Below are 25,856 nucleotides of genomic sequence, written 5' to 3' on the forward strand. Positions count from 1 at the left end.
TTCACCTATAGATATCAGTTGCAGTTTGTAGTGAGCTTGACTGCAGGTCAAAATTGGTGTGAAATCAAAGACGTGACCTGGGATTTTCAAACTGATAGAATATGGTTATTAAAGTTCTCCGAATTCTCTTTGAATTTTGTGACCTCACGGTCAGAAGTCAAGTTTTCTGAAAATCTTTTATATAAGATAACCCATACTTTTAGGCCTTTTAAATCTCACTATATATCCCTGTCTTGTCTCAGCTGGGGTCCTCATTTAGTGTCACAATCCTCAAGCTAATACAAACACAAACACACTCCAGTAAGTTCATTGGATTTAATACTTAGTTTCACTTTCATAAGTGATAGATATACGCTGGCTATGACTTCTGAAAATATTTGTCTAGTGGTCAATAGAGATGTTTAGCTCTGCAAGTCACTTTTTATTTCTTAGCATATTTTTTTCTTATTTCAAATCAGCTGATAATATCAGATAATCAGCTGTATAAAGCCCTCTTGTTCCACAGTTGCGATAGGGATCATGTCTTTAGTGATATAATAGGCTACTGTGGCTTTAAGATGGTTTGTTTCGGGGCAGGAGGCTGGGAAGACGTCGCGGTCTGGGATACAGCACGCAGGTTCAAGCACTGTGGCGCTGTTGTAAATGGTGAAAATGATTGGTAGAGCTCGAACCTTTTGTCGGGACGCTTTTTCGTCATTCTCTACAGAATACATTATTCTGCTGCTCATCTGACACTTTGAATCCAAACCATCTCCAAATATTTGAGCCGTTGTTTTTCTTTTTACCAACCAGCTACTCTGCGATAGCTACTGTGTCCATCTGGTCGCTGCCTGCAGGTGAAGCGATGGGCGAGTTGTGTTCAGTGAGAAATAGAGGCGGGGCAGAGTGACGTGTAGAGACAAGCCTGGACGAGAGAGACTGGCTCCACAAGTATAATTATAGCAAACGTAGACTATATCGATATAAACGATAGTGTCACATCTTATATGTCGTATCAAAGTATATGGATTTTTTTTTTTAAAACTTGATATTTCGCCCAGTCCTACCTTCTGTTGTCTTCTCAGACAGAAATATGTTCTTAAAATTAGGGCTGCGCCATATCACACCGTTCATGGTAATACCGGTATAATGTTGGGCAACGATAAGAAAATGAAATATCGTGATAGAATATGGGTAAAACGTGCATGCGCAGTGCCTTTGTTTTCATACGCACATGGCGGCGACGGAGAATGAGAAGGGCGAAAGCGGATCGTTGAATGAAACAGATGAACCAGAATTGGTTTGTAAAAATGCTGCAACTTCAGTGGTGTGGAACTGGTTTAGCTTTCATCCGTCAGATACACAACAAAGCACTATTTTTGGTAGAGCATGCTAGCGGGCCGTCGTTATTACCGTGTTGTTTGGAAAATACAGCACACTTTAAATCAATCCTTTGATTTTTCTGAAAATCGACAGTGTCCTTTATAATCCCGTGTGCCTTATGTATGAATTCTGGTTGTGTTTACTGACCTCGAAACGATTTTATGTACACGGCGCTCGAAAATCTGTCAAACGTTTTAGTACGACTTTGCTAAGCTACGAACCCGCACCGCTTGATGGATTGTCGGAGCATTACGGCTATCGTAGGCGGAGCCTCGCGGAGTGATACGTACTGCGCTTCAACATAATGTTACCGTATTGTGTGTGTATAACCTCTTTTTAAGTTTTGTGGATATTATACATGGTTATGCTGAGGATATGTCGGCCTTTTGGTTAAACTGTCAGCAAGGAATTTGCATTTGCACTGTTAATTTTTTATATAACTTTAATGCACATAAAAAAACAGCTGCTTGTTTAAGTGAAAATACATTGATGTTTTTTTTTCTGCACCCATAAAGTTGTGGATTTGTAAAGTGTTTCGTCTAGTGTCAATTATATCGTCAGCTATGTCGTTATCGCAAATTTTCAAATATATATCGTGATAAATATTTTTGGTCATATTGCCCTGCTCTACTTAAAATGATATTTCCTTCTTTCTGCAGGACAATCTCTTTGAGTGGCACTTTTCTGTTCGTGGTCCTCCAGACTCTGATTTTGATGGTGGGGTTTACCACGGCAGGATCATACTTCCCCCAGAATACCCCATGAAACCTCCCAGCATCATCCTACTCACAGTAAGATGCAGATGAAGATCACATCTTAGCTGCATTTGATTATTCTCCTGATGCAGCAGATAATCAAAAAGCTGAAAAAGCAATTTTTAAGAACAGACAACTTTCCCAACCTTATACACTGACCATGTTTGGCTTCACACATAACTGCAAGGCACATTCTCTAAAATGAACATTATCAAAAATAAATATCGTTCTAGGCTTACCAGTGAGCATATGTATGGCCCTGATTCCATTCAAGCCCAGGCTTACACACCTGGAGGAACAAGCTAGAGCTCAATTTTCTTTTGAAACAGTCAGGGAGTTGAACGTAATAGGGGAAGAAAGTGAGCTTCCAGAACAGTTCAGGTGTTAAGATTAAGGATGTTCCTGGCCAGGAAAAAATGAGACTGACTGACTAGTCTAAAACTATGAAGTTCAATTTTAAAATCGTTTCATGGAAATTTCAAAAACTAATAACAAAGGCATTGTAAACAATTTACCCCATTCTTCAATAATGAATCATGCCGCTTAACTTTTCGTTTTGTGCGTTATCAACATTACACGTACATTATATTCAGCATTATACAACATTATACTTTAAACAGTTAAAACAAACCTGCTGCAACAGGGAAGCCCAAACCTCCCTCTTGCTGCCACCTCCAGCTTATCCGAGGAAACTTCAAGCCTTTCCCGGGCCGGCCGATAGATGTCGTAAGATCTAGAAATTTTTAACAATTAGATTCAATTGCTAGTAAGTAAGGTTGGGTGACTGGACGAATATATTGCCCATCGATGATAGACTGAGCCTTTCACCGATCGTTTTTACAAGACCAATTTATTTATTTGCCCGTGAGTAAGTTTGCTGATAATGTTGACTGAAGCTAGGGAGAAGCAGTCAACAGAAAAAATAATAGCGCCCATCAAAAAGTCTGCGCCTGCGTGAGTATATTGCCTTTTGTCGGTTATTGGACCGGCGAATGTCAGTTGGAAAATTTTTACATATCGCCCAACCTTAGCAGAAAGTCTGGTACCGACTAGTGACAACAGCGACCATTAATCAAACATTAGTAGAGTCAAGATGTAAAAGAGAACGAGGGACATTCAAGCTTCTCCCTTTATTGTGTTTTTCACTTTAATTAAAACATTGAATGCATAACTTTTAACATTTCATTTTTTTCTCTTATTTTAAAATCCAGCTCTAATTTTACTTATAAAACAGGGGGAATCGATTAACTCGCACACACAGTGGGGGAAATTTAATTTTATCCCATGCTGAATTCCTCTCATACAAAAAAGAATAGTTTCATATTTTAATGGTAATTTCATTTTAATGTTGAGAGATGGAATGTCAGTAAAAAAAATAAAAAATAATAATAAAAAAGTTGAAAATGGATTTGAATGTCATTGAGTGAAATAAGTATTTGACCACCAACCAGAATCCTCACGTTGGGAGGAAGTCCTGTGGTCAGGAAACCCAAATCAAGGCTGGACTAGGCTGCATGACCATAAGGAAGGCGCTTATTGAAAACGGATCAAATATTTATTTCAGTCAGTTATAGATCTTTATGTAATGTGTGGATTTTTGTTTATATGAAACAACCACAAAAATGAGACTGTCGAAATTTAAAAATTCACAAGATCAAATCATCCTTTTCCCACTATATTCAGGCAGCTGTGCGGTACATGTTTTAATGACTGATAAAAGTTAGAATTTGTTGTGAGAAAACTGTGTTCACATGTTTTCACTGACACCAGCTACTATTTTATTGGTTCTTTGTTGAACCAAATTTTTTAATTTAATTTATGTCAGTTTGTGTTCATAGGTTTTGAGAAATATGTGCTGTGCCTCTGTTTTCCCATACGTACCAATACCACTTTCTTTTTATTCCCTTCCATTAGCCAAATGGGAGATTTGAAGTTGGGAAGAAGATTTGTCTGAGCATCTCTGGCCACCATCCCGAGACCTGGCAGCCCTCTTGGAGTAGTAAGTATAGGAGACAAGATCCCAGTTCTCCATACGTATCTTATTCCCTGAGGTAATCTAAGTATTTAGAGCAGGGGTGCTCAATCCCAGTCCTCGAGAGCTACTGTCCTGCAGCTTTTAGATGCATCCCTACTCCAACACAGCTGAATCAAATGTTTGATCACCTCTTCAGCATGCCATCAAGTTTGGAGAAGGCCTGATAACAAGCCATTCGTTTGATTCAGCTGTGTCGGAACAAGGATGCATCTAAAAGCTGCAGGACAGTAGCTCTCGAGGACTGGGATTGAGCACCCCTGATTTAGAGGTTGCATTTGGAAATAAGCGCCACAAAAGAATTTGTAGAGCTGTGAAATGAGATGTGTAGGAAAAGTACTGAAATGATCATCACTAATTAATAGCACTGTCTTGCATGCAAAACCATCCAGGTAAGCACTGATGCTCTAATGCTGTTAATTGGTACAGAAGTATTCCTGATTTCCTATTTTTGTTGTATGTTTGTCACACTTCAAAGTTTCAGATCATCAACCAATTTTAAATGTTAGACAAAGATGACACGAGTAAACACACCATGCAGTTTCTAAATGAAGGTGTTCATTATTAAGGAGGAAACAGAGGAACCCACCCGAGGGATTAATAAAGTTCTATCTTATCTTATCTTAACAATCCAAACCTACATGGCCCTGTGTGAGAAAGTGATTACCCGCTAAACCGAATAACTGTTTGTGCCACTTTTAGCAGCAACATCTGCAATCAAGCGTTTTCAGTAACTTGCAATGATTCTTTTACAGCTCTGCCCACTCATCTTTGCTGAATTGTCATAGTTCAGCCACATTGGAGGGTTTTCGAAAATACACCTTCTTTTTAAGGTCATGCAACTGCTCCTCAGTCAGATTCAGGTCAAAACTTTGAATGGGCCACTCCAAGGTTTTCACTGTGTCAGTAAGTCATTCAGAGATGGACTAGCTGGTCTGTTTTGGATCATTGCCTTGCTGCAGAACCCAGTTGCGCTTCAGCATTTTCTCAAGGTCATCAAGGCCGAGTTACATGAACAAATTGGAGTCTATTAGATAGATATGATAGAAACCACCACAGTGCAGTACCTGTAAAACCTACAGCATGCTCTAATCATTCTAAGAGAATATTATGGTCTACAGCACAGGTCTCGGACTCCAGGCCTCTAGGTGCCGGTGTCCTGCAGGTTTTAGATGTGTCCTTGATCTAACACAGCTGATTCAAATGGCTAAATTTCCTCCTCAACATGTCCTGAAGTTCTCCAGAGACCTGGTATTGAACTAATCATTTGATTGTGTTGACCTAGGGTGAGATCTGGAACCTGCAGGACACCGGCCCTCGAGGCCTGGAGTTTGACACCCCTGGTCTACAGTATCTAATGCTGCACTGAGGTCTAGGAGGACAAGCACAGAGACGAGTCCACTGTCAGAGGCCCTTATGATGATACATGTGTTTGGTTTTGCTGCTGGCGGCTGCAGTTTGTCCTGATGTGGTGTAGTGCGGTGTAGTTTTTGTGTGTGTCGGTGGCATATTGACTGCTGCTCTTATCTATCCGATCTTCACTGACGGTTCAAGATACCTCATTCTCCTGTGTCAGCGTTTACCACCAGTTCCCCTGTCATTCAGCAAAAGTTAGACATTTTTCTTCGTTTGAACTACAGCTGATTAGAGTCAGGTATAAGACCTTTTTTTTTTTTTTTTTTATTGTCCTGTGGTGTATCGTCCATTTTTAAAGGCATTCAGTGACTTATTATCCTCCACTATAAAGCTGCCCAGACTCCTTATAGTTGGAGATTTTAACATTAACGTAGACGACAACTCTGACCTCTTTGCCAGAAGCTTTACTGGCATCATGGATTCTTTTCATTTCACTCAGTTTGTGTCTAGTCCCACACATACCAAAGGACACAAACTGGACCTTGTTTTTACTTTGGGTTTAAATATTGATTCTATTTGTTCTGGGGACATTTTTACTTCTGATCATCACTGTATTATTTTTAACTTGTCTTTCTCCTGCTTGCCGTGTGGTCAGCACTCACACCTTAAATTCCTCTACTGCTGAGAAATTCTCTGATTCTTTTAAGTTGTTCTTATCCCCTTATGATCTTACAACAAATCTTTTTAATAATTACTGTCTTACTGAAATTAGCTCGTTTCCAAATTCTCCCTTCGCATAAATGAAACCATTTGCTGCTTAAAGCGTTCTTGTCGATAAGCTGAGCACATGGTCTAATAAAGGATCTTTCTTTCAACCGTTCAGTTAGAGATGCGAGAGTGCCTATTTCTCACATCTGGTTACAAAGAGCAGAGGTAATCCTCAGGTGTTATTTGATGCCATTAGTAATATTGTTACTCCTGCTCCACCTGCCACCCCAATCTCTTCAAATAAAGGTGAAAATTTTCTGTCTTGATAGAAAAATTGATAATAGAAGAATTACTATTTCTCCATCAACATTTACATTGTCTGTTCCTGCTCTAGCTCGGCCTGTTATTTTAGAGTTGAAAACTAAAGTAGACTTTTGGCCCCCAGACTCTGGAACTCTCTCCCCCTGAGTTTGAGATCTGTGCACTCGGTGCTTTCCTCTAAGAAAACTAAAATTAAAACTTTTTAGACTTGCATTTAGTGTCCTTAGATTGCTTGCTTGCCAAAGTCAGTATGTTAAATGCAAAGAGATCTTTTTCAGTACTGCATGAACTTTGTATGTGAAACATTTGTTTTCTAATATAAATGACAAAGCTCACTCCAGTAATCTGCTTCTGGCCTAAACAGTATTGCACTTTGGGTGCTGGTGTTGATAGATGAACTTGTGCTGAGGGTCTTGATATAAGAGTATTTTTATACACCTCGAGAGTAAAAACGAATAATTTATTACTACCAAGAACTCCTCATTAGTTTGTAACTGGCGTTTGGTCCGTTTGCTGAGTTCTGCTTTCATGTTACTTCTCAGCATGGAACTTTAATCAGTGGAAACTCAGTGGGAGATGCTGTATCTTCCTCAAAGCATTTCTCTCTACTGCCTCCCTCTCTTAAGTAAGAAGAGTTTCAAATCAATAACAGAATTAAATCAAAGACAAAGGTTGCTCCTAACTTCTTTTTACCAACAAACTGTAGGTCACATGGCCAGCTATGCCTCAGAGATTTGACTTCCCCTGCTGGGTTTTTAAAGTGTTGGCTCTAAGTTGTGTCTGATCCTGTTTGCAATGACCACAGGAGGCCTGACTTGATAATTGAACAGTGCTTCCGATTGTCACAGACAGGCCAACTGTAGGGTTCCAGGTTTATGCTCACTACTCTTGGTGGCTGCTTTAGTTCATATGATATGCCTGCATATTTAATAAAGCATGCTTCAGATAATTAAACATTCCCTCTGATGTCTCTTTGGGAAATATTTAAATTTGTATTTTTTACATAGGCTGATTTATTTAGATATGGTATCGTTACTCATGAATATCTTGACAAATGTTTTTCCTCAAGCTGTTTTCTGGTCTGTCTGTACTTAATACTGTTTATTTTTTAAAATGTAAGCTGAAGTGTATTGTGTGTATTGTTTATAGCCCAGCTATTTTCACAAACTTTGGTCATAGGTTATACACACAGTTAGAGATAGCAGGTCATCAGAACTGAAGTATGACAGTTTGCACCAAAGTGACTTATTTCAATAGACTGGCTGCTGTTAAAATTTGCTGCTTCTTCTTGTCTTTGTCCTAGTGTCTTTTTCAGTCACTTAATTGAAATTTCTCTCTATTTCTATCTATTTCTCTATTGATCGATGGAGCAATAGATCATCGCCGTTTACGAATAGGAACATAGAAAAGAGAGACCTAATGTTTAACAATCCATATTTAACAGCTTTACTCTGGTGCAGTTGTGGATACTATATTGTTCTTACTTTGATTTTTTTTTTAAAAAATTTATTTTAAATTGTATTTTTGATGATTTTTCTTTTGTTTTTTTTGGTGGTCTGCGAGCAGATAGCCGCTAAAAAGAAGGGGTTTTGGAGAAGTTGCAGAGAGGTGTGTAAGACTGGTCCCAAGTCTCAGTCACATTTTGGGGGGTTTAATAAATTTCACCAGATGTCTAGAAATGGGAGCTGCTCCATCCAAAGTGGGATGGATGTCGTCTCTCCTAATAAGATCAGGTTTTCCCCAGAAAGTTTCCCAATTATCTAAAAAGCCCACGTGATTTTTTTGGACACCACTCAGACAGCCAGCAATTTGAGGACGAAATGCATCACTCCAGGTCCGACTGGGCAGAGGACCAGAGAAAACAACATAGTTTTTGCCAAAGTCACACACTGTTTCAATATAATTATAGTGAACTCTGACTGACACAACCCGATGTTATTGCTGCTGATATGAATGATAATTTTTTTACCAAATCTACATTTACAAGCAAGATGTATTTAAAGAACAGACAGTTCAGAGAATAAACATAAACTGGACAATTAACAGGTTGTCATGGCCAAGTGAGGCTAACAATGAATATCAATAGTCAATACTCAATCAGCTTTATTCGCCACATGCAGGTTGTCCTGCAGTGGAATGGACCCGCCCCCCGACCTTACGTTGTGTTTTTCATTCACTTGCTATTTTCTCCTCATTGTTTACACACTCTCTCTCTCTTTTTTTTCTTCCAGTTCGCACTGCCCTCATAGCTATAATTGGATTCATGCCAACAAAAGGAGAGGGTGCCATTGGATCTCTCGATTATACTCCTGAAGAGAGAAGAGCCCTTGCCAAAAAGTAAGATTTAGTAGATACAAAAATCTTTTCAGTCTTTCCAGTTGAGAATGGTAATAAGGTGAGTATGGCATATTGCATCTTCTTGTATGAAATAATGTTACAACCTCAAGTAGCAGGCAAGCAGGAAGTGGATATGATCCTCATAAAATATTCAAACAGCCAAGTCCGTTCAAACATGTAATAGAAGCACCTGAGCTCGAGTCGACATGCCTCATTGCTAATTACTGGTCTATCACAATCTGAAAAGAACATTTCCAGGCCAGTCCTGGTATTGAAAGATGACAAGTTCATCGTTGCTGTGTGCTGCCAGTCTCCAGAGGACGCGTGAGCAGACACTCAATTTTCATATCACACTGTGTTTTCCTCAGAGAAAATGGTACAAAGCCAGCGATGGTAAAGTTCAAGCTAAAATTGCTCTTCTATTAGCAGATGAGATGAGTTTTTGATCATCCGGTTATTTCATTAGTTCATGGAGATGAAATTGATAGGAAAACACACTGTGTGATGAATACAAGGCTGCTTGTCTCCATGATGGCACCTCCACCCCTTCCCAACACACACACACACACACACACACACACACACACACACACACACACGCAGTGGCTGAGGCAGCACTAAAATGTTCATTTATTAAATGAAAATGTAAAATATTACTATTTAAGAACTTCACATTTACACTCATTTTGATTACATATTCAGAAATGACAACATCTGATCTTTAGACACTTTGTGAAAAGACAGTCTGCATGTAAGGACAGTTTGAAAAATAGTAAGGAAACTTAAACCTTAAACTTCAACCAGCTAGTTATTAACATAATGTTTGCTGGATTTAGTCCCTGTTCAGATACTGGCATCTCTGCAAACATAATGAACAAAAACCAATCTATTGCAAATACCTAATAAAGATGGCATCTGGGTACAAGTCAGCAGCAGCTCAGATTTGCACTTTAGTCACTGATAACATAAGACAGAAAAACCCTTTGACATCTAATGAAATAATGAACACTTCTACGTAGGGATGCCATTGTTAAAGTCTTAAGTCAAGAGATGCCTTTATGAATGTAAATGCAGAGGGTTTAGAACAAGTTACAAACCATTGGTTAAAGTCAAGTACAAGAACAGTAGAGGAATGGCATCATTAAACATCTTATTTATAGTTTAAAGAATCAAGATGGATCCTTTCATTTTCTTGTTCTGTCAACTTGAGTTCACAGTACTAACTCCTCTGCCAGTATTTTCTTGAAAGTAGTGCTGGACAGTGCTGCTGTGAAAGAAGTATCAAAGAATAAACAAGAGCACTCAGAGAGTGTAATTCCTCCTGAAGGGCAAGAGCTATACTAAAACTTTGTTTTATGATGTTTTTGTTAAAACATGCTGTTCCTCCGCTACTGCCTCGTTTGAATTTTGGACGAAAGGGATTCTGGGATATTGCATTTCGTCATTTCGATTTGATTGGAGACCAAAACAGCCAATCAGATTTGCATCCAAGTCTATGATTGGCTGGTTTTGTGGCACAACTATAACGGTGTACAGAAAGAGTTGAACGCGCACGGGCAGAAATGTTGAGAGCGTGAGCAACACATTGCGAGCGAGCGCAAATGCAAAAACTGAGCGAGAGGGGCTGCTAGTGTGTGTGTGTGTGTGTGTGTGTGTGTGTGTGGATAATAGCAAACACTGAAATAAATTTTTTGCACGCAGCAATGAATTTTGTTCACTCAAATTTAGCTTTTCTTCGCTCAAAATAAATTTCTCCTTAAAATGCAACACTTGCACCTGCAAACTTTTTTTACGTGCGCTCAAAATTTTCTTACGTGCGCTCAGAATAGTGGCACAAAAATAACGCCATAAAAACTCCCTGAAAAGCTTTCAGTTAATCCAAAATACTGCAGCGAGTACTGACAGGGACTAGCAAGAGAGAGCATATTTATTCTATATTGGCTCCCTGTTAAATCCTCTGTTAAAACTAAAAATCCTGCTCCTCACATACAAGGTCTTAAATAATCAGGCCCCATCTTATCTTAAAGACCTTATAGTACCATATCACCCCAGACACTATCTCTACTTTTAAGATTAGGCTTCAAACTTTCCTTTTTGCTACAGCATATAGTTAGGGCTGGATCAGGTGACCCAAGGTTAAGGTTACTTTATTTATACCCATAGGGAAATTTGCTTTACAGAAAAATAATAGCATTTGGCATCCCTTCACAAAACACACACACCTAATAAAACCTGACAAATGCACATTTTTTGTAATTAAATCAAATGAATCAAATCGAAACCATTCTTATTGAGTTCGGTGACAACAACAGGGACAAAGGTGTTTTTATAACGCTTTGTCCTGCATCTTGGAACTAGAAACCTCTGTCCAAGGAAAGACGCTGAAATTCACCCCATAGAGGATGGGAACCATTTTTAAGAACTGATCGAGCTGGGAGGCTAAACAGGGCTGTGACTCACCTATCAGATGACTGGACTGTCTCTGCACGGAGTGTTTCTTCTTCAGTAACCTTTTTTCACTCACTGTGTTTTTATACACCTCTCTGCATTTAATTATTACTTATTATTAATATGTGGCTCACTACCAGAGAATGTCTTTATCCTGTCTTCCGCCCCTTAATCCCAACCGGTCATTGCAGATGGCCGCCCCTCCCTGAGCCTGGTTCTGCTGGAGGTTTCTTCCTGTTAAAAAGAATTTTTTCCTTCCCCCTGTGGCCAAAGCGCTTGCTCATACGGGATCATTTGATTGTTGTTGTTTTTTCTGTTTTCTCTTTATTATTGCAGGGTCTTCGCCTTGCAATATAAAGCACCTTGAGGCAACTGTTGCAGTCTGGTGCTAAATAAGTAAAACTGAATTGAATGAAAAATAAGAAAATTATATCTTGAAAACTGTGAACACTTGTTTGCTGACAAACAGACAAACAACGCTTGTAAGCCAGTAGCAGACGTAACTGCTGCTATTCTTTCAGTATATGTCTTGGAATTTACAAATAAGCTCTTCCAGCTCTGTGAGCCGACATATGTGTTCTTGATTTATGTCTGAAAGGGTTCCAACTGTAGTTTTTGTGAAAAACTATCAACCAACCACTGTGCCTATGTGGTCCCTGCTTTTGGAGACACAGGCTTCCCATTTACCATGTCATAGTCCAGTTATGCGAAGACTGGAGGCCAAAAAAGAACATTCGACATGCTGTGCAAAATTCCTCATGCCGAATAAGCCAAGCTTTTTCTTTGTACGTCTAAACTTGACTTGAATAGAATCTAATTACCACTTTTTTCCAGAGGAAGACTCTGATTTGGATCATTTAATACATAATGTATCCAAATTTATCTATGCCACCTTTTGCTTGAGGAGCTTTACAGTGATAATGTGCTGTTCCTGAGAGCATGAGTCATTCCACAACTTCACAGCTGTAATATGAGGCCATTAGTTGCTTCTAGGGATGATTAGCTATTCTAACACAATCCAATGAAATCCACTGAAACATCTTTTTCTGTACTGCTCATGTTTTTTCCACTGCATTAAGCGTCTCTGTTGATCGTGTTCCTAGTAATATCACACCAAACCTTGCTGTCAGGGCTGAGATGTTGGCCTAAAGGTGCACACAGTATTCTAAGCTCTTAACAGGGGCATGTCAATGTTAAAAAAAAAATTACAGCTGACGATACACACTGTGGCAGTCAACACGATATAGAAAGTCACTGTTACAAACACACTTGCAGTCACAGTGTAATCCCGGTACTGATGTTTGAAGCAGAGTTTTGTCTGTTTGTATGGGATGATGGGAATTGATACACAGCCCTAAAAAGTATGGGCAGCTCAATGTAAAAGTCTTTAGAACTGTATACTGTAATTGGTACCGAATGGGCGAAGCACCACATGGTGTTACATTTTTCTTTGGCACATACATCAAAGAGCCACACTGCATATGCTGCTGTGAGGGTTCTGGTTTTTCTTGCTTTGTTCATGTTGAGAACAGCAAGTTCTCTGACCATCATCCAACAAATCTGGATCTATGTCTTTGTACCAAACGCTGCTCACTGGCTGTATAACTATACACAGCTTTTTGCTCATATTCATCTCAAGATTCACCAACATAATTCTGCCTTTTGTTGTATTTTTTGTGGGGCAGTTTTTTACTTTTCTTTTTGGGATGTCAGTGGCAGATTTTGTTGTTGTGTTTGTCCCCCCTTAGCTGTAAAAAGCTGATAATGTAGTCACTTTTATTTGAAAGTTCTTAAGAAACTCAACGGTCAGGGCTGAAATTCTGGAGAAATTTGAAGTTCTTAAATTTAATGTGACCGTAAAGTTGGGGAAGCTTCACGGTCAGAAATTTGAAGCGCTGAAGAATTACAAAAGCATTGGTGTTTCTTAATAGGTTGGCTGTCTAATAAAAGTATGTCTCAGCTTAATGCTTGTTCTGTGTATAACCAACATGAGTTGGGAGTAATTGAGCTATTTAGTTTTTTGAGTTGATTGTTCTGTGTTCAGAGATTTGAGGCTGCCATGGGATTTTGTTTTTTGTAAAGTTGAATGTAAATTTTATTCTTCCAATAAAGTTTTGACAGGGATTTTTTTTTTTTTTTTTTTTTTTTTTAAATGGAATAACATTTTTAATCCTGTTCTGGACTCTTTGGTTCAAGCCTGTTTGAATTTCTAGCACTAGATTTGAACATGAATATCTCAGCCTAAAGTTTTAGTCAAAATGGACGAATCTATAATATGGGAGAGAAACATCAAAAATAGCTGTGTATTGGTAAACTATGTAAGAAAAAAATATGAGTAAGTATTTGATATTTGAAGCTTGAACATTTTATAGCAGCCATTATACAGGGTGGGCCATTTATATGGATACACCGTAATAAAATGGAAATGGTTGGTGAAATTAAAGTCCTGTTTGTGGCACATTAGTATATGTGAGGGGGCAAGCTCCTCAAGATGGGTGGTGACCATGGTGGCCATTTAGAAGTCGGCCATCTTGGATACAAAATTTTGTTTTTTCAATAGGAAGAGGGCCATGTGACACATCAAACTTATTGGTAATGTCACAAGAAAAACAATGGTGTGCTTGGTTTCAACGTATCGCCAACCATTCCCATTTTATTACGGTGTATCCATATAAATGGCCCACCCTTTATATCCAAACCTTGGATGACAACAATTTTAGGCAAATTGAAGATGGTTTAACAGAAAATGTTCTAAAACTTTAGTGATTTCAGATGTAGTGACTCAGGTTTTAAACTATTTTTGTTTTTGTGGTACAACTTGTCATATTTGCTACAGCCAGCTTGAAAGTTAAATGCCATTTTCTTAATTTGTGTGACTAGGAATTTCATGGTAAAAATGATTCTACATGTTTTATCTTGCAATATTGTGAACTTTGTTTATTTAGAAATTGCCGCCAGTTGTTTTGGGGTTTTTTGCCTTTTCTTATATTAGTGTGTCCTCAGATAGTCCAGCAGGAGCATTGGGCTTCTTTTCATATGTTTACGAGCCAATATTGAGACAATTTTTAATGCATCTATCGAAAATTACACACCTGATTCATTTTGGTGGTAAGAAACACCAGTGAAAATTTCAGGCCTTTATTTTTTATATATTCATGTTTAACATTGCAATGTGATTTCAATAGGTAAAAAAATTGTTTAAAAGTGGGCCATTTTTCCAAAAACAAGATACATCTTAAATTATCTATGAAGCTAAACTTTCCCAACATGCATTATATATGTCCAAACTTTGAGCCAAACATTTTTATGCAAATTGGAAATGGTTGAGCAGACAATGTTCTAGTAACTGTCTGATTTGAGGCGTGCTGAGCTGCCCCTAACTACCATGACCCATACAGTGGTGAGTCAGTGGTCACAGACTTCCACAGGCTAGACAACAGCGCCCTGACTGCTGCTGGTATCGGGATGAAATCCTTGGATGGGTCCTGGGTTTATCCAGAGGATTCAATCCCCAGCCTCACTTGGCAAAAATGGTTATTCCAGGAATTGATACTATTCACTCTTCCCCATGCTTGTGTGACCTAAATCAAACACCTCTGGGACATTATTTTGTTGTCCATCTGAAGTTGCCGCGTTGTACCTGAGACCATCCAGGAGCTCAGTTATGCCCTGGTCCAGATCTGGGAGGAGATCGCCCAGGACACCACCCGTGATCTCATTAGGAGCATACCTTGATTTCATAGGGCATGTGTATCGGCATGTAGGTCCCATAGAGAGTACCGTTTTGAGTTCCTGCTGTAGTAGGTTGATCAGTCATGGAGTGAATTCAATTTTATTCACAATCATTATCTAGAAGGTTCCAAGTGTGAAACTCAAACAAGTCCTTGTGGCAAGATGACATCACCACATGCCACCTGTTCTCTGACAGGTCCCAGGACTTCTGCTGTGAGACCTGTGGCTGTACCATGCGCTCTGCCCTCCTGGATCTAACCCCCAATAGCAACCCTGGTGCTGAAGACCATACGGCTAAAGAACTGGCTCAGCAAATCAACTTTAAGGTACAAACTCTGACTGTTACATGAGGCGGGTTAAATTCATAGTTCTTTTGTTTTATATTTTCTCTGTGCATGACAATTCATAACAAAGCTGATTTTGATAATAATTGTTTAACTCGTATCACAACTTTCCATAATTATATTGAGAATACTGGAACTCCACAGATTATATCCAGAGCCTTTATTTATTAGAACCACAGAGCAGATGGGCCAAAAGCACTGTTCATTGTGTTAACCGTTCATTATTGAACATTGGAATGGAAGCTAACATAATCCCACTACAAAGATTATAAAGTCAGTGCATAATTTAGCAAATACCTATTAAGATAGTTCTCACCAATGTTTTGCAGTAGCGCAATAGGCATGCCCCTTATTTTTACATTTCTTTTGTTTGAGAACTATGCAGGATGAGAATTAAAATTAAATATGAGCAGCTTGACCTTTAAAAATCCGCTACTGGAAGAATGTAGGATGAATATATAGATTTGAGGTCTGGCCCCATTACAAAACGCAAGGCATGGTGTAGATTACATAAATTGACTGTGTTTATGCAGGCAGAGTCCAGTTTATCCAGAGAATCTAGTGAGAATGAAGGAGGAGAAAGTGAACCTTCAACCCACACCCAGGGACCCTCCTCTGCAAGCCAAGAAGCTGAAAAAGACCAGGCCGAACAGGTAGGTATCTTTTTTTTTTTTTTTTACCACTCTTGTTTTACACAAGACAGCACATAACCTGCAGCCAGCTCGCCACCTACAGAGTTATCCATCCCAGTGGTTTTGTTTTATTTTATTCTGCATGCATGATACATGCATAAAGTCGGCTAGGAAACCAGATGTTTACAGAGTTGAGTCCTCTGAATTGTCTCTTCTCCCTGTTGTTAATTCCTCCCACCAGACAAGCACAGACATGTGCTTGCTAAAAATAAAACAATGATGATTTGTTTTCTTCACATGAGTTTCAGCCCCACTCTGCCCAAATGAAGAGATTTGTTTAACCAGTGTCCAGTGTCTTACTCCCTTTGAAGACTTTTTCACCCTTTAAATTGCTTTACATTATGATCCCACAATCTTCCATAACTGTTGGCAGGTGATTCCAAAAACTGCCATGACTGGGAGTCTTTGAAGGTGAAACAACAATTTACCATAGGGATTGTACAGAGGGTATCATTCTTTTAACCTGAGTAAAACTCCATTGTAACTTATATTGAACACATAACAAAGTAGATTTTCGGCATAAAACTGGCTCCAAGTACCACATTTTAATTTATTTTTTGCATTACATTCATTTGCTAACTTTCATGTGTGTTCTGGAGCAGTTGTTTATCCAAGGAAGTACAAAATTTTAAGTCATAGTTTTAATAAATACATTTTGTCTATAATTTGCACTATTAGCACAGGTTGTGGCATCAGCACAAAACAGTGCCATCTCTCCCAGTATGTCATATCACATATAGAATAATATAATATATATAAACATTTGATATAGAGTAGTAGTATCGTATAGTTGAAAAAAAAAATGTCAGTTTAAAATTCAGTTTCGGCTAAAATGTATTCTCATGTTTCATAATTAAAAGTATTGTCAAATGTTTGCAAGAACAACTTTTGTATTTAGTCCAGTCCATTTTTAACATTTACGTAAAACATCACATAAAGCTGTCAGGTTATAATTCATGTTTTTCACGTAATCTAGCCATGCAATTCATCCATATTCCACTTATCCATTGTGGAGGGGCTGTCCCAGCTGTTATAAGGTGAGAGGCAGGGTACTACCCTGAATAGATCACCAGTCTGTGTCAAGACCAACACAGAAAGACAGCGCACGCACATTCACACCTATAGGTAATTTAGATTCTCCCCATTAACTGCATGTCTCTGAGAAAAGGCCCGTGGCCAGATAGTGAACTTCAACCCATTCAAACACTTCTTGCTGTGAGGTTATAGTGCTAATCACTGTGTCACTGTACTGTCCATCCAGTGTGTCATTTTAGACACTCGTGTTTAACATTGTAGAAGATGTGTCATGGTAGCTTAAAGCCTGTGATACCATGGCTTCTCTTCATAAGTTGTGATATGGGTGAGCTTTGTTGCCTAAGAGGATTGATTTTGGTGCCAGCTGCTACCCACAGAAGCACAGAGACTGAGTGTGAAGGAGTACTGTGGAGGGTCAACTTAGATCAGTGCTGCTGCGTTAGGATAAACTAAGGAGGGACATATCAAAAATAGTACTCACCATCTGCTGCTAGAATTGGGGAGGGGGGGTTAAAACTGCAGAATCAGACAGGCTGGCATTCCACACTGCCTCTATGCTGCTGATGATGATGATAAATGATCATCATCAATGCATCCAGACAAAAAAATGCAAAAAAACTATTTAAACATAAAAAAAATCACAAAAAAAGAACAACATGGTATCCACGACTCAAGCAAAGACCGAAGCAAAAATGTGGATTATTAAACAGGCCATTAATTAGTACATTAATTAAAAATTTAATAACAAATTGATTTTTTTCTGCTTTACAGAAACCTGGTTAGACGAGGAGGATTATGTTAGTTTAAATGAACCACGAGTTATACTAATTTTCCGAATCTTCGAAGCACAGGCTGAGGCGGTGTGGCGGCACTCCAGCTTATTAATCAGACTCAGAGTTTTAATATATTTGAAGGCCTGTTGAAAACCAGTTTTATTTGTGATCATCTATCGTCCACCTGGGCCTTACACAGTTTCTGTCTGATTTCTCAGACTTGTTATCTGATTTAGTGCTCGTCTCAGATAAAATAATTACTGTTGGTGATTTTAACATTCATGTAGATGCTAAAAACATTTATTCTATTATTAGACTCAATTGGCTTTTATCAAAATGTAGAAGAACCCACTCTCCACTTTAATCACACTTCTAGATCTTTTTATGATATATAGCAGAGAAACTGAGTATTTAATAGCATTTCCTGAAAACCTTTTGTCTGATTTTTTTTTCCCTAATAACATTTTAATTTATAATAATGTATTACACAGTAGGGCTGCTCAATTAATCGAATTTTAATCACGATTACGATCTGGGCTTTCAACGATCATTAAAAGTGACTGAGCCGATTATTAGCACCTCCCTCGTGCTTTACTCTCGCGCTGCTCTGTGTGGCAAAACGAGCGCACCTCTTGTTTCGAACACACGTCACAACAATTAAGAGGACCCGAGGGAAGCTCAGAAAGCTAAGCAGAAGTTATTTGGAGAGGAGAGTGACTGCCGTTGGTTGAAAAGAGGTAAAAAAAAACTTCAGTGGTTTGGAAACATTATGGGTTCGCGGAGTCAGACGTGGATCAAGTAGACACAGTGTGTAAACTTTGCTACGGTGTCGTAGCTGCACCACAGAGCAACACTGCAAAGTTCACTAAACATAGATGTTTACATTTTATTTATTTCTTATATTGCAAACATTTGCACTGTTATCAGTATTTCTCACACTATTTTATATTATTTTTTAAAGTCATTATTCAATACATTGTTATTGTTAACCCTTTAAAGCCGGTGTTCTGACAAACCATCCTACTTTGGCAAAACGTCCTACCCGTAGGATAATTTTACGCTGCCATATGACAAACTGCCCTACTTTGGCAAAATGTCCTACTGTATGTAATTTATGCACATTTCTGCTGCCAAACAATAATTCCAGCACAAATTTAAGTAGGTATGACGGTTTGCCACTTAACTTTGCCCATCAGAGTATGTTTGTAGCTGATATTCATAAAGCCAGTTCGGTTTGACACTTTTTTTTTTACCCATTAAAGTGTGCTTGTAGGTCACATTCACATAGGTAGCATGTTTTAGCACATAATTCTTCCCGTCAGAATTATGCTTCTTGCTCTTATTAACAAAGGTAGCATGTTTTGGCACGTAATTCTTCCCGTCAGAGTATGCGTCTACTTTATAATAACAACGGTAGCATGTTTTAGCACGTAATTCTTCCCGTCAGAATTATGCTTCTTGCTCTTATTAACAAAGGTAGCATGTTTTGGCACGTAATTCTTCCTGTCAGAGTATGCTTCTACTTTATAATAACAAAGGTAGCATGGTTTGGCACTTGTTTGTAGAAGCAGTCTGCATGCCAAGGTGCTTAAGTTATACAGCTGTCACCACTGAAGTGATTGGAACACCTGACTATATAAACTTTGACAATGAACTCACTCCATTATAGTTACAGTATATATTTACTGAATATATTTACAGATACATATATTTGACGTTTATAGATCAACAGAACACAGGGAGAAAGAACTGAAAAAGAAACAGTGTACAAATTATGCACATTTGTCGCACAGGTACTTGACCAGGCTGCTCTCATATTGAGCACATCCAAAATGTGCCCATCTGGAACAAAACTCGCACTGCACCTGAAGAGGGAGAAGGGGGGGGGGTGTAAGTGTGTTAACCAACATTATGAATTTGATGAGAAAATAATTACTACAGTGGCTTGCAAAAGTATTCGGCCCCCGTGAACTTTTCCACATTTTGTCAGATTGCATTCACAAACATGAATCAATTTTATTGGAATTCCACATGAAAGACCAATGTCTCTACCAGTCTCTAGCTGGTAGAGACAGACCCTAAAAGACTGGCAGCTGTAATTGCAGATAAAGGTGATTCTACAAAGTATTGACTCAGGGGGATGAATAATTACCCCACTTTTCAGTTATTCATTTGTAAAAATTGTTTGGAATCATGTATGATTGTTGTTCCACTTCTCACGTGTACACCACTTTGTATTGGTCTTTCACGTGGAATTCCAATTAAAATTGATTTGTGTTTGTGGCTGTAATGTGACAAAATGTGGAAAAGTTCAAGGGGGCCGAATACTATTGCAAGCCACTGTATATTGCATTTGTGGTTTATTTGTTTTACCATTTCAATCATACTGGAGTCTGGATCGGCTTCCAGCATGGAACAAACCACACAGTAGTCATCAGCATTACCTAGAAACACACTGACATTAAACCTAACAGTTTTAAACAAAACTGAAAGTGCTATTGCAATACAAAAGCACATGACTCAACTTACTTTGATGTTCTAGCAGTTCGCAAGCAATTTCAGTGCGGTGCAGCCCAATGGCTTCTGGAGTGGACAGCACCCTAGTAACCTCTCCACTCAGAAGGTAGTGTTCGGCAAACTGTAAAATATGTTACAGTAATTGCAATTGATTAACTTAATTCTAGTTTAATACATTAAATACAATTGCTTATTAAATACCTTCAACACTAAAACTCCACAACTGCTGGAGTCCATCTGCTTGTTGTGTGGCAGAGTCTCCATTTTCCAATCCACTCGGGACTCTTCCTTTCCTTTCATCTTCAGAAAATTCCTAATAAAAACAAAACAAGTTTTTAAAATGTAGCCAGCATTTTGCTCTAAATAAAAAGAAAAAACCCCCCACAAACCAAACAACCTAAAACAGATAATTAATGAATGATGAATACCTCCAGTTACGCATAACTTTCCTTTCATAACAACCTTCATTTCCAAGAGGGTCTAACAGCAGTACAGATTGTGAGGAGATTTTGACAACCTAAAATAAAAATTGTATTTAGTAGAATATGTGTATTACACTCACTTAAGTAAACATAATCAATTGTAAACATTTTCAAAATAAGAATATGCTGCTAAAAAGAACAGTAAAACAAAATAGAGAAAAAACACATGAGGTGTGAACATGTACCACAAGTATCCAGTGTGCACCAGAGTTCAGTGGGCACAACCAAATGTCCTCAGCCGGAAACAACATCTGTGGAATATTTTTAAGTTTATAAAGGTTTAGATTTATTTACATAACATACACTATATAACCAATATAACATCTACATTACCTTGCTGACACATTTAAACTTCCCAGAAAACAGAGAGGTTGCAACAACGCAAGACAACTGATACACGGGTTTCTGAAAAAATGCAAGATTATTATTATTATTTTTTTTTTTTTTTAAATGATTACAAAATTTTATAAAATACCTTTGTGAAATAACTGGCATACGTTCTTACTTGCCTTTTGTTTCTTAATGAGGCAGTGCAGGTATGCATCAATGGCCTGTTTGGATTAAAAGAAGATTATTTTTACAGACCACCACTAGGACCAAAAATGATTATTTCACTTACCTCATCAGAAAGCCACCCACTATCCTCCAGTGTGCGAAAAGAAGAGTCATACAATTTGTATGGCCCAACGACTGCCTCCACACGCCCGGTGTCTTTTGCAGCCCAAAGCCACTTCACTAAAAAACAAAATATGATAAGTTTCTTTAGTAATAACAATTGCCATTTGAAAATCACGGTCAATGGCCAACGGGCCACAAGCAGACAAGGGCCAACGGGCCAACAACATAAACATGCCAGAGGGGAGTAGCTTTATGTAAATCAGAAATTAGCCAAAATTGGACCAACAGGTCAAAATTAGCAAGAGGGGAGAAAAAAATAAAACATTCTATCCATCTGACTAGCCAAACAGGCAACAATTGACCAACCGGTCAGAATGAGATTTTTAGCTATGCCACCTTTTTCTTGCGTGCTGGGTTTCTGGGGGGTCACTGGTACAAGCTCTTCTGGTGCTTGGACTGATTTTACCTGAGCTATTTTTGGTGCAAACTGAATGACAGAGGATCTGTTATTTTGCAGCGCTTCATGTTGATGCTGAGGACTGCAAGGCCACATCTCAGAAGATGGGCTACTCTCAACAGGTTCAGCTGGAGTTGAGACTTGGACAGGGTGGCTTGTTCTATAGGGTTTAATGTGGTCAATACTGTATAGACTTTTTAAAGTATTTCCCTCAGCGTTTTTCAGTCTAACACATTTTCCACTGAAGTCATCAATTGTGTAGGGACCTGAAAAATCCGGTTCAAGTCTTCCTCCTTTTCGCCCACGTTTCCTCATATTTAGAAGCAGAATTTGATCCCCTACATTGTACACAACATTTTTGTACTTTTTCAGGGCCCGCTTGGCATATGCAACCTTTTGCTTGTCTTGTGACTTCGCAATGTTTTCTTGTGCAGTTTCTTTAACTGCATGTTGTGCTTCACTTTCAGACTGTACATAGTCACTGTACCTTTTGTCGTCTGGCAGAATGATGTTGGAAATCTAAAATTTTGTAGATATTAGCAATTAAAACAAGATGATATCATATTCATAAAGACATTACTGGGTTTTTTTCTTAAATGGTTTCAATTCTTAGTTCTAACATAGAAAGAATTTGACAAACACTCACCGGCACTTGAACAGGCACTTCTGATGGAAATACTGCCTCTCTTCCATACATCAGAAAAAAAGGTGTGTATTTTGTTGTGGTGTGTACTTTTGACCGAAGTGAAAACAGGGTGGGCTCTAGATACAGATCCCAGTTATTCTGCTGGTCATTCACCAGTTTTCGGAGGGCTCTAAATGCAGGCATAGAAATATGTAAACACAGTAAGTAAGACAAAGTTTAATTAGAAGTAAAGAAATTAATAAATTATTAAGTAACAATTAAGTTTGAATAACATAAGTAATGTTATTAAAAACTGATAGATAAAAATTAGGCATACCTTTTTATGTTGTCATTGGTCTTTTCATCTAGACCATTCGTCTGTGGATGGTATGCTGCTGTGACACTTCTTTCAATTTGCAATAACTTGCAAAGATCAGAGTTGAGCTTCAACAGATAAGGACAAGGTTATACTGCTTATACAAGCACACAAGAAAAAATCTTTGACCCCAGTGAAGTAAAGTTAAAAAATGTAACTGAAAATTATTTAACACTTACTTCATTCACAAACTCTCTGCCTTGGTCTGACAAAATCCTTTTGGGGCAGCCATGTCTATATATAATGGAGCACAAGTGCTGGGCTACCTCAGATGCAGATTTCGTTTTTAATGGGAAAGCTTCAACCCATTTTGAAAAGTAGTCAGTTGCAGTAAGTATATACTGGAAGCCGCTTGAAGTTTTAGGAAGAGGTCCAGTAAGATCTATACCAATAAGTTCCCACACTTCAGACACCTATCAAGGACAAATTAATAATTTGAATAACAATTTGTATAATGTACACATTAACATTGATGGTTAAAATTAGTTGGCAAACCCTCCTGCCTTTATGAATATGAGCTACAAGCATAGTTTGATGGGTAAACGGGGCATAATATTTACCTGAATACACTGCAACGGTTGCACAGCAGTCAGTGGTTTCCCAACTTTTTGACACTGGTCACATTCCTGAATCTTTAAGGTAAAAATATTTATGGAGTTCACGTAAATGTTCAACATTCTCATTTGTAAAAAACAAAAACACTTAATGACATATTCTCTAACGAACAAACTATTTAGCAACAATAGTTTGTGTGCGTGTCTTCAAATCTCTGCCAGGCCTACGGGTTATTACTGTAATATCACTAATTAACCATATTTATTTATATTTTTAACTGATATCAAAAAATGTGCTTATTTTAAACACTATTTAACAACAGTACAAACAGTTAATACATACCCATGTTTTAATGTCAACTGTCATACCAAACCAGTAAAATCTGGAACACACTGCATTTAGCGTTTTGTGTGTGCCAGTGTGTCCTCCAATTGGAGATGAATGAAACTCATGAAATATCTTCCTGGCATCATCCATGGTTTTTACTACTCTTCTGGTTCCAACAAAGAGTTCTCCATCTGCAGTAAAACAATATATATTTAGAAATTAATTTAACCACATATATGAGTTGTTAGTATTAACAGTAAATTACTGACCCTTTTGTTTGAATTTTGAGGCATATCTTCTGAGGTTTTGCCTCTGAGCCTTGTCATATCCTGAAGGGTAGGAGCCCGCAGAAATGAACGCGTAAATCTCTTCCCACTTCTTCTCCATATCTACGAATGTCAGTAAACATTTTCTTATGAGCTTCAATATGTGCAGTTGACAATGCAAATAATTTAACTTATTAAATAACGAAATTACCGAAACAGCCTTAAAACACCGAAGCTGCGGACTCAAAAGTGTTGTGCAAATACCACGTGTCCGGTAACTTGACAGCAGACTTCACCGAATCTGCAAATTCGACAGTTTTGTGCAGAAAGCAGATAGCGACTTCACTTTAATATTGACAAACAATCACAAAGGCTTAAAAAATCAAGTATCAACGTCAATAAAAAGTACTAATACTTACTACTTACCTATTCTCCTGCAAATATGACAATGGAGTAGCGTGAAATCACAGCCGGATGCGCTTAGCTTCCCTTTTTGTGTTGTGCGCATGCGCGCACATGCTCAGGAACTACGGGTAGGACGGTTTACGGGGTAGGAGAAATTCCCAGAACACCGGTCAGAGCAGCACGCTCTGTTTTGTGTAACTATTTTTAAATCCCTGTAGAACCGGAACCGCTAAGCTAGCGCAATAATTTTTTTTTGCATATGAAACCGGAGGAGTTGTACTTACATCTTATGCCATCAGCTTGTCCTCGGTCACGGTTTCCTTCCACATAAAGCTTTGCAAAAATTGCATAAAAAGCGCTTGCAGGAACAAAAACATAATATTCCAGAAACAGCTTTGCCATCTGATCAGCTGTTCGTAACACTTCCCACATTGAAATAGACGTCAGCGCGAACTATCGCATGTCCGCCATTTCCTGCCAGAAACCGGAAGTGACGTCATCTTCGCGGAACGTGAAGTTTTTTTTACTTGTAGGCCTTAAAAACCTATACTGGTGTTTTTATAAGTCATGTTTGACTTTTCTGAATAGTTGCTGGGATGCTTAGAACTCATATTGCACTGCTGGAAATAGTTTTTATTTTGATGCACCTGCTGTTTTCTTTGCAAATTTGAATCATAGGATTGTTTTTTTTGTTTTTCCTGCACTATATAAAAATTGCTTTATCTCCAAAATAAAATTATGAAGACACTCAAAATAAATTTCCTGTTGTTGTAAACTATTTTTTGCATTTAAAGTTTTGAGGGACAAACCTCTTAAATTTCTCCAAGAAATATATGTAAAAAAACAAAAATGATTTTCAATTTTTTTGTAGTTTATTGCACTTTTTTGCAATTAATGTAGTTACTATGGACTTAATGCATACATATTATTAAAATATGGGCTATAACAGTTGTATTGATGTATAGCAACTTGAAATGCTCCCAATGGCACTATAACATGTAAAAAAATAATATAAGCTCTGGCGGACTTGGTTCTATAGTAGGTCGTAAGGGTTAAATAAATATCGTCAAATAATCGAGATCTCAATTTCAGTGAAAATCGTGATTATCATTTTTGCCATAATCGAGCAGCCCTATTACACAGCAGTGGGGATAAATTCATCCACTGTCTTCTACAATGACATGTGCAGCACGGTTACTTGAACGTTAGTCCAACAGAGGTCGATTATCTTGTTAATAATTTTATTTCTTCACTGCATATGACTCTGGATACTGTAGCTCCTGTGAAAAAGAGAGCCTCAAATTAAAACTACTTTCAACTCTCTGGTATAACT

General features: G+C 38.2%; 2 protein-coding genes and 1 long non-coding RNA gene across 5 annotated transcripts in view; 2 read left to right on the forward strand and 1 right to left on the reverse strand.

The window, feature by feature from the left end:
• Positions 1 to 25,856, forward strand: part of ube2j1 (ubiquitin-conjugating enzyme E2, J1) — a 47,382-nt gene that overhangs the window by 13,109 nt on the left and 8,417 nt on the right. For all 3 annotated transcript variants that reach the window (XM_076874315.1, XM_076874314.1, XM_076874313.1), the window contains 5 exons: positions 2,022 to 2,153; positions 4,032 to 4,116; positions 8,766 to 8,871; positions 15,248 to 15,377; positions 15,929 to 16,048. In XM_076874315.1, coding sequence (XP_076730430.1) covers positions 2,022 to 2,153; positions 4,032 to 4,116; positions 8,766 to 8,871; positions 15,248 to 15,377; positions 15,929 to 16,048 — 573 coding nt within the window. The remainder of the gene's footprint in view (positions 1 to 2,021; positions 2,154 to 4,031; positions 4,117 to 8,765; positions 8,872 to 15,247; positions 15,378 to 15,928; positions 16,049 to 25,856) is intronic.
• LOC143412713 (uncharacterized) lies at positions 19,142 to 19,440 on the forward strand. Its single transcript, XR_013093252.1, has 3 exons — positions 19,142 to 19,183; positions 19,247 to 19,308; positions 19,372 to 19,440. It is a non-coding gene; the product is annotated as an uncharacterized LOC143412713 (long non-coding RNA).
• On the reverse strand, positions 19,610 to 22,593 carry LOC112431901 (uncharacterized). Its single transcript, XM_076874312.1, has 10 exons — positions 21,909 to 22,593; positions 21,514 to 21,629; positions 21,404 to 21,445; positions 21,228 to 21,299; positions 21,080 to 21,145; positions 20,841 to 20,929; positions 20,614 to 20,725; positions 20,425 to 20,533; positions 20,269 to 20,339; positions 19,610 to 19,760 (listed from the first exon to the last, which is right to left on the reverse strand). Exons 1-10 carry the CDS (start codon positions 22,282 to 22,284, stop codon positions 19,668 to 19,670), a joined length of 1,146 nt encoding a protein of 381 aa, XP_076730427.1. The 5' UTR covers positions 22,285 to 22,593; the 3' UTR covers positions 19,610 to 19,667.

Source organism: Maylandia zebra, linkage group LG15, assembly GCF_041146795.1.
Source record: "Maylandia zebra isolate NMK-2024a linkage group LG15, Mzebra_GT3a, whole genome shotgun sequence".
NCBI classification, from domain to species: Eukaryota; Metazoa; Chordata; class Actinopteri; order Cichliformes; family Cichlidae; genus Maylandia; species Maylandia zebra.

Bases quoted from the DNA above. Each gene is read 5' to 3' on its own strand.
- LOC112431901 (XM_076874312.1), bottom strand. From the start codon at position 22,284: ATGAGGAAACGTGGGCGAAAAGGAGGAAGACTTGAACCGGATTTTTCA. The intron at 21,446-21,513 runs GTAAGTGAAATA...TAATCCAAACAG, and splicing joins GTGGGTGGCTTTCTGATGAG to GCCATTGATGCATACCTGCA. The intron at 20,340-20,424 runs GTAAGTTGAGTC...GTGTGTTTCTAG, and splicing joins CGAACTGCTAGAACATCAAA to GTAATGCTGATGACTACTGT.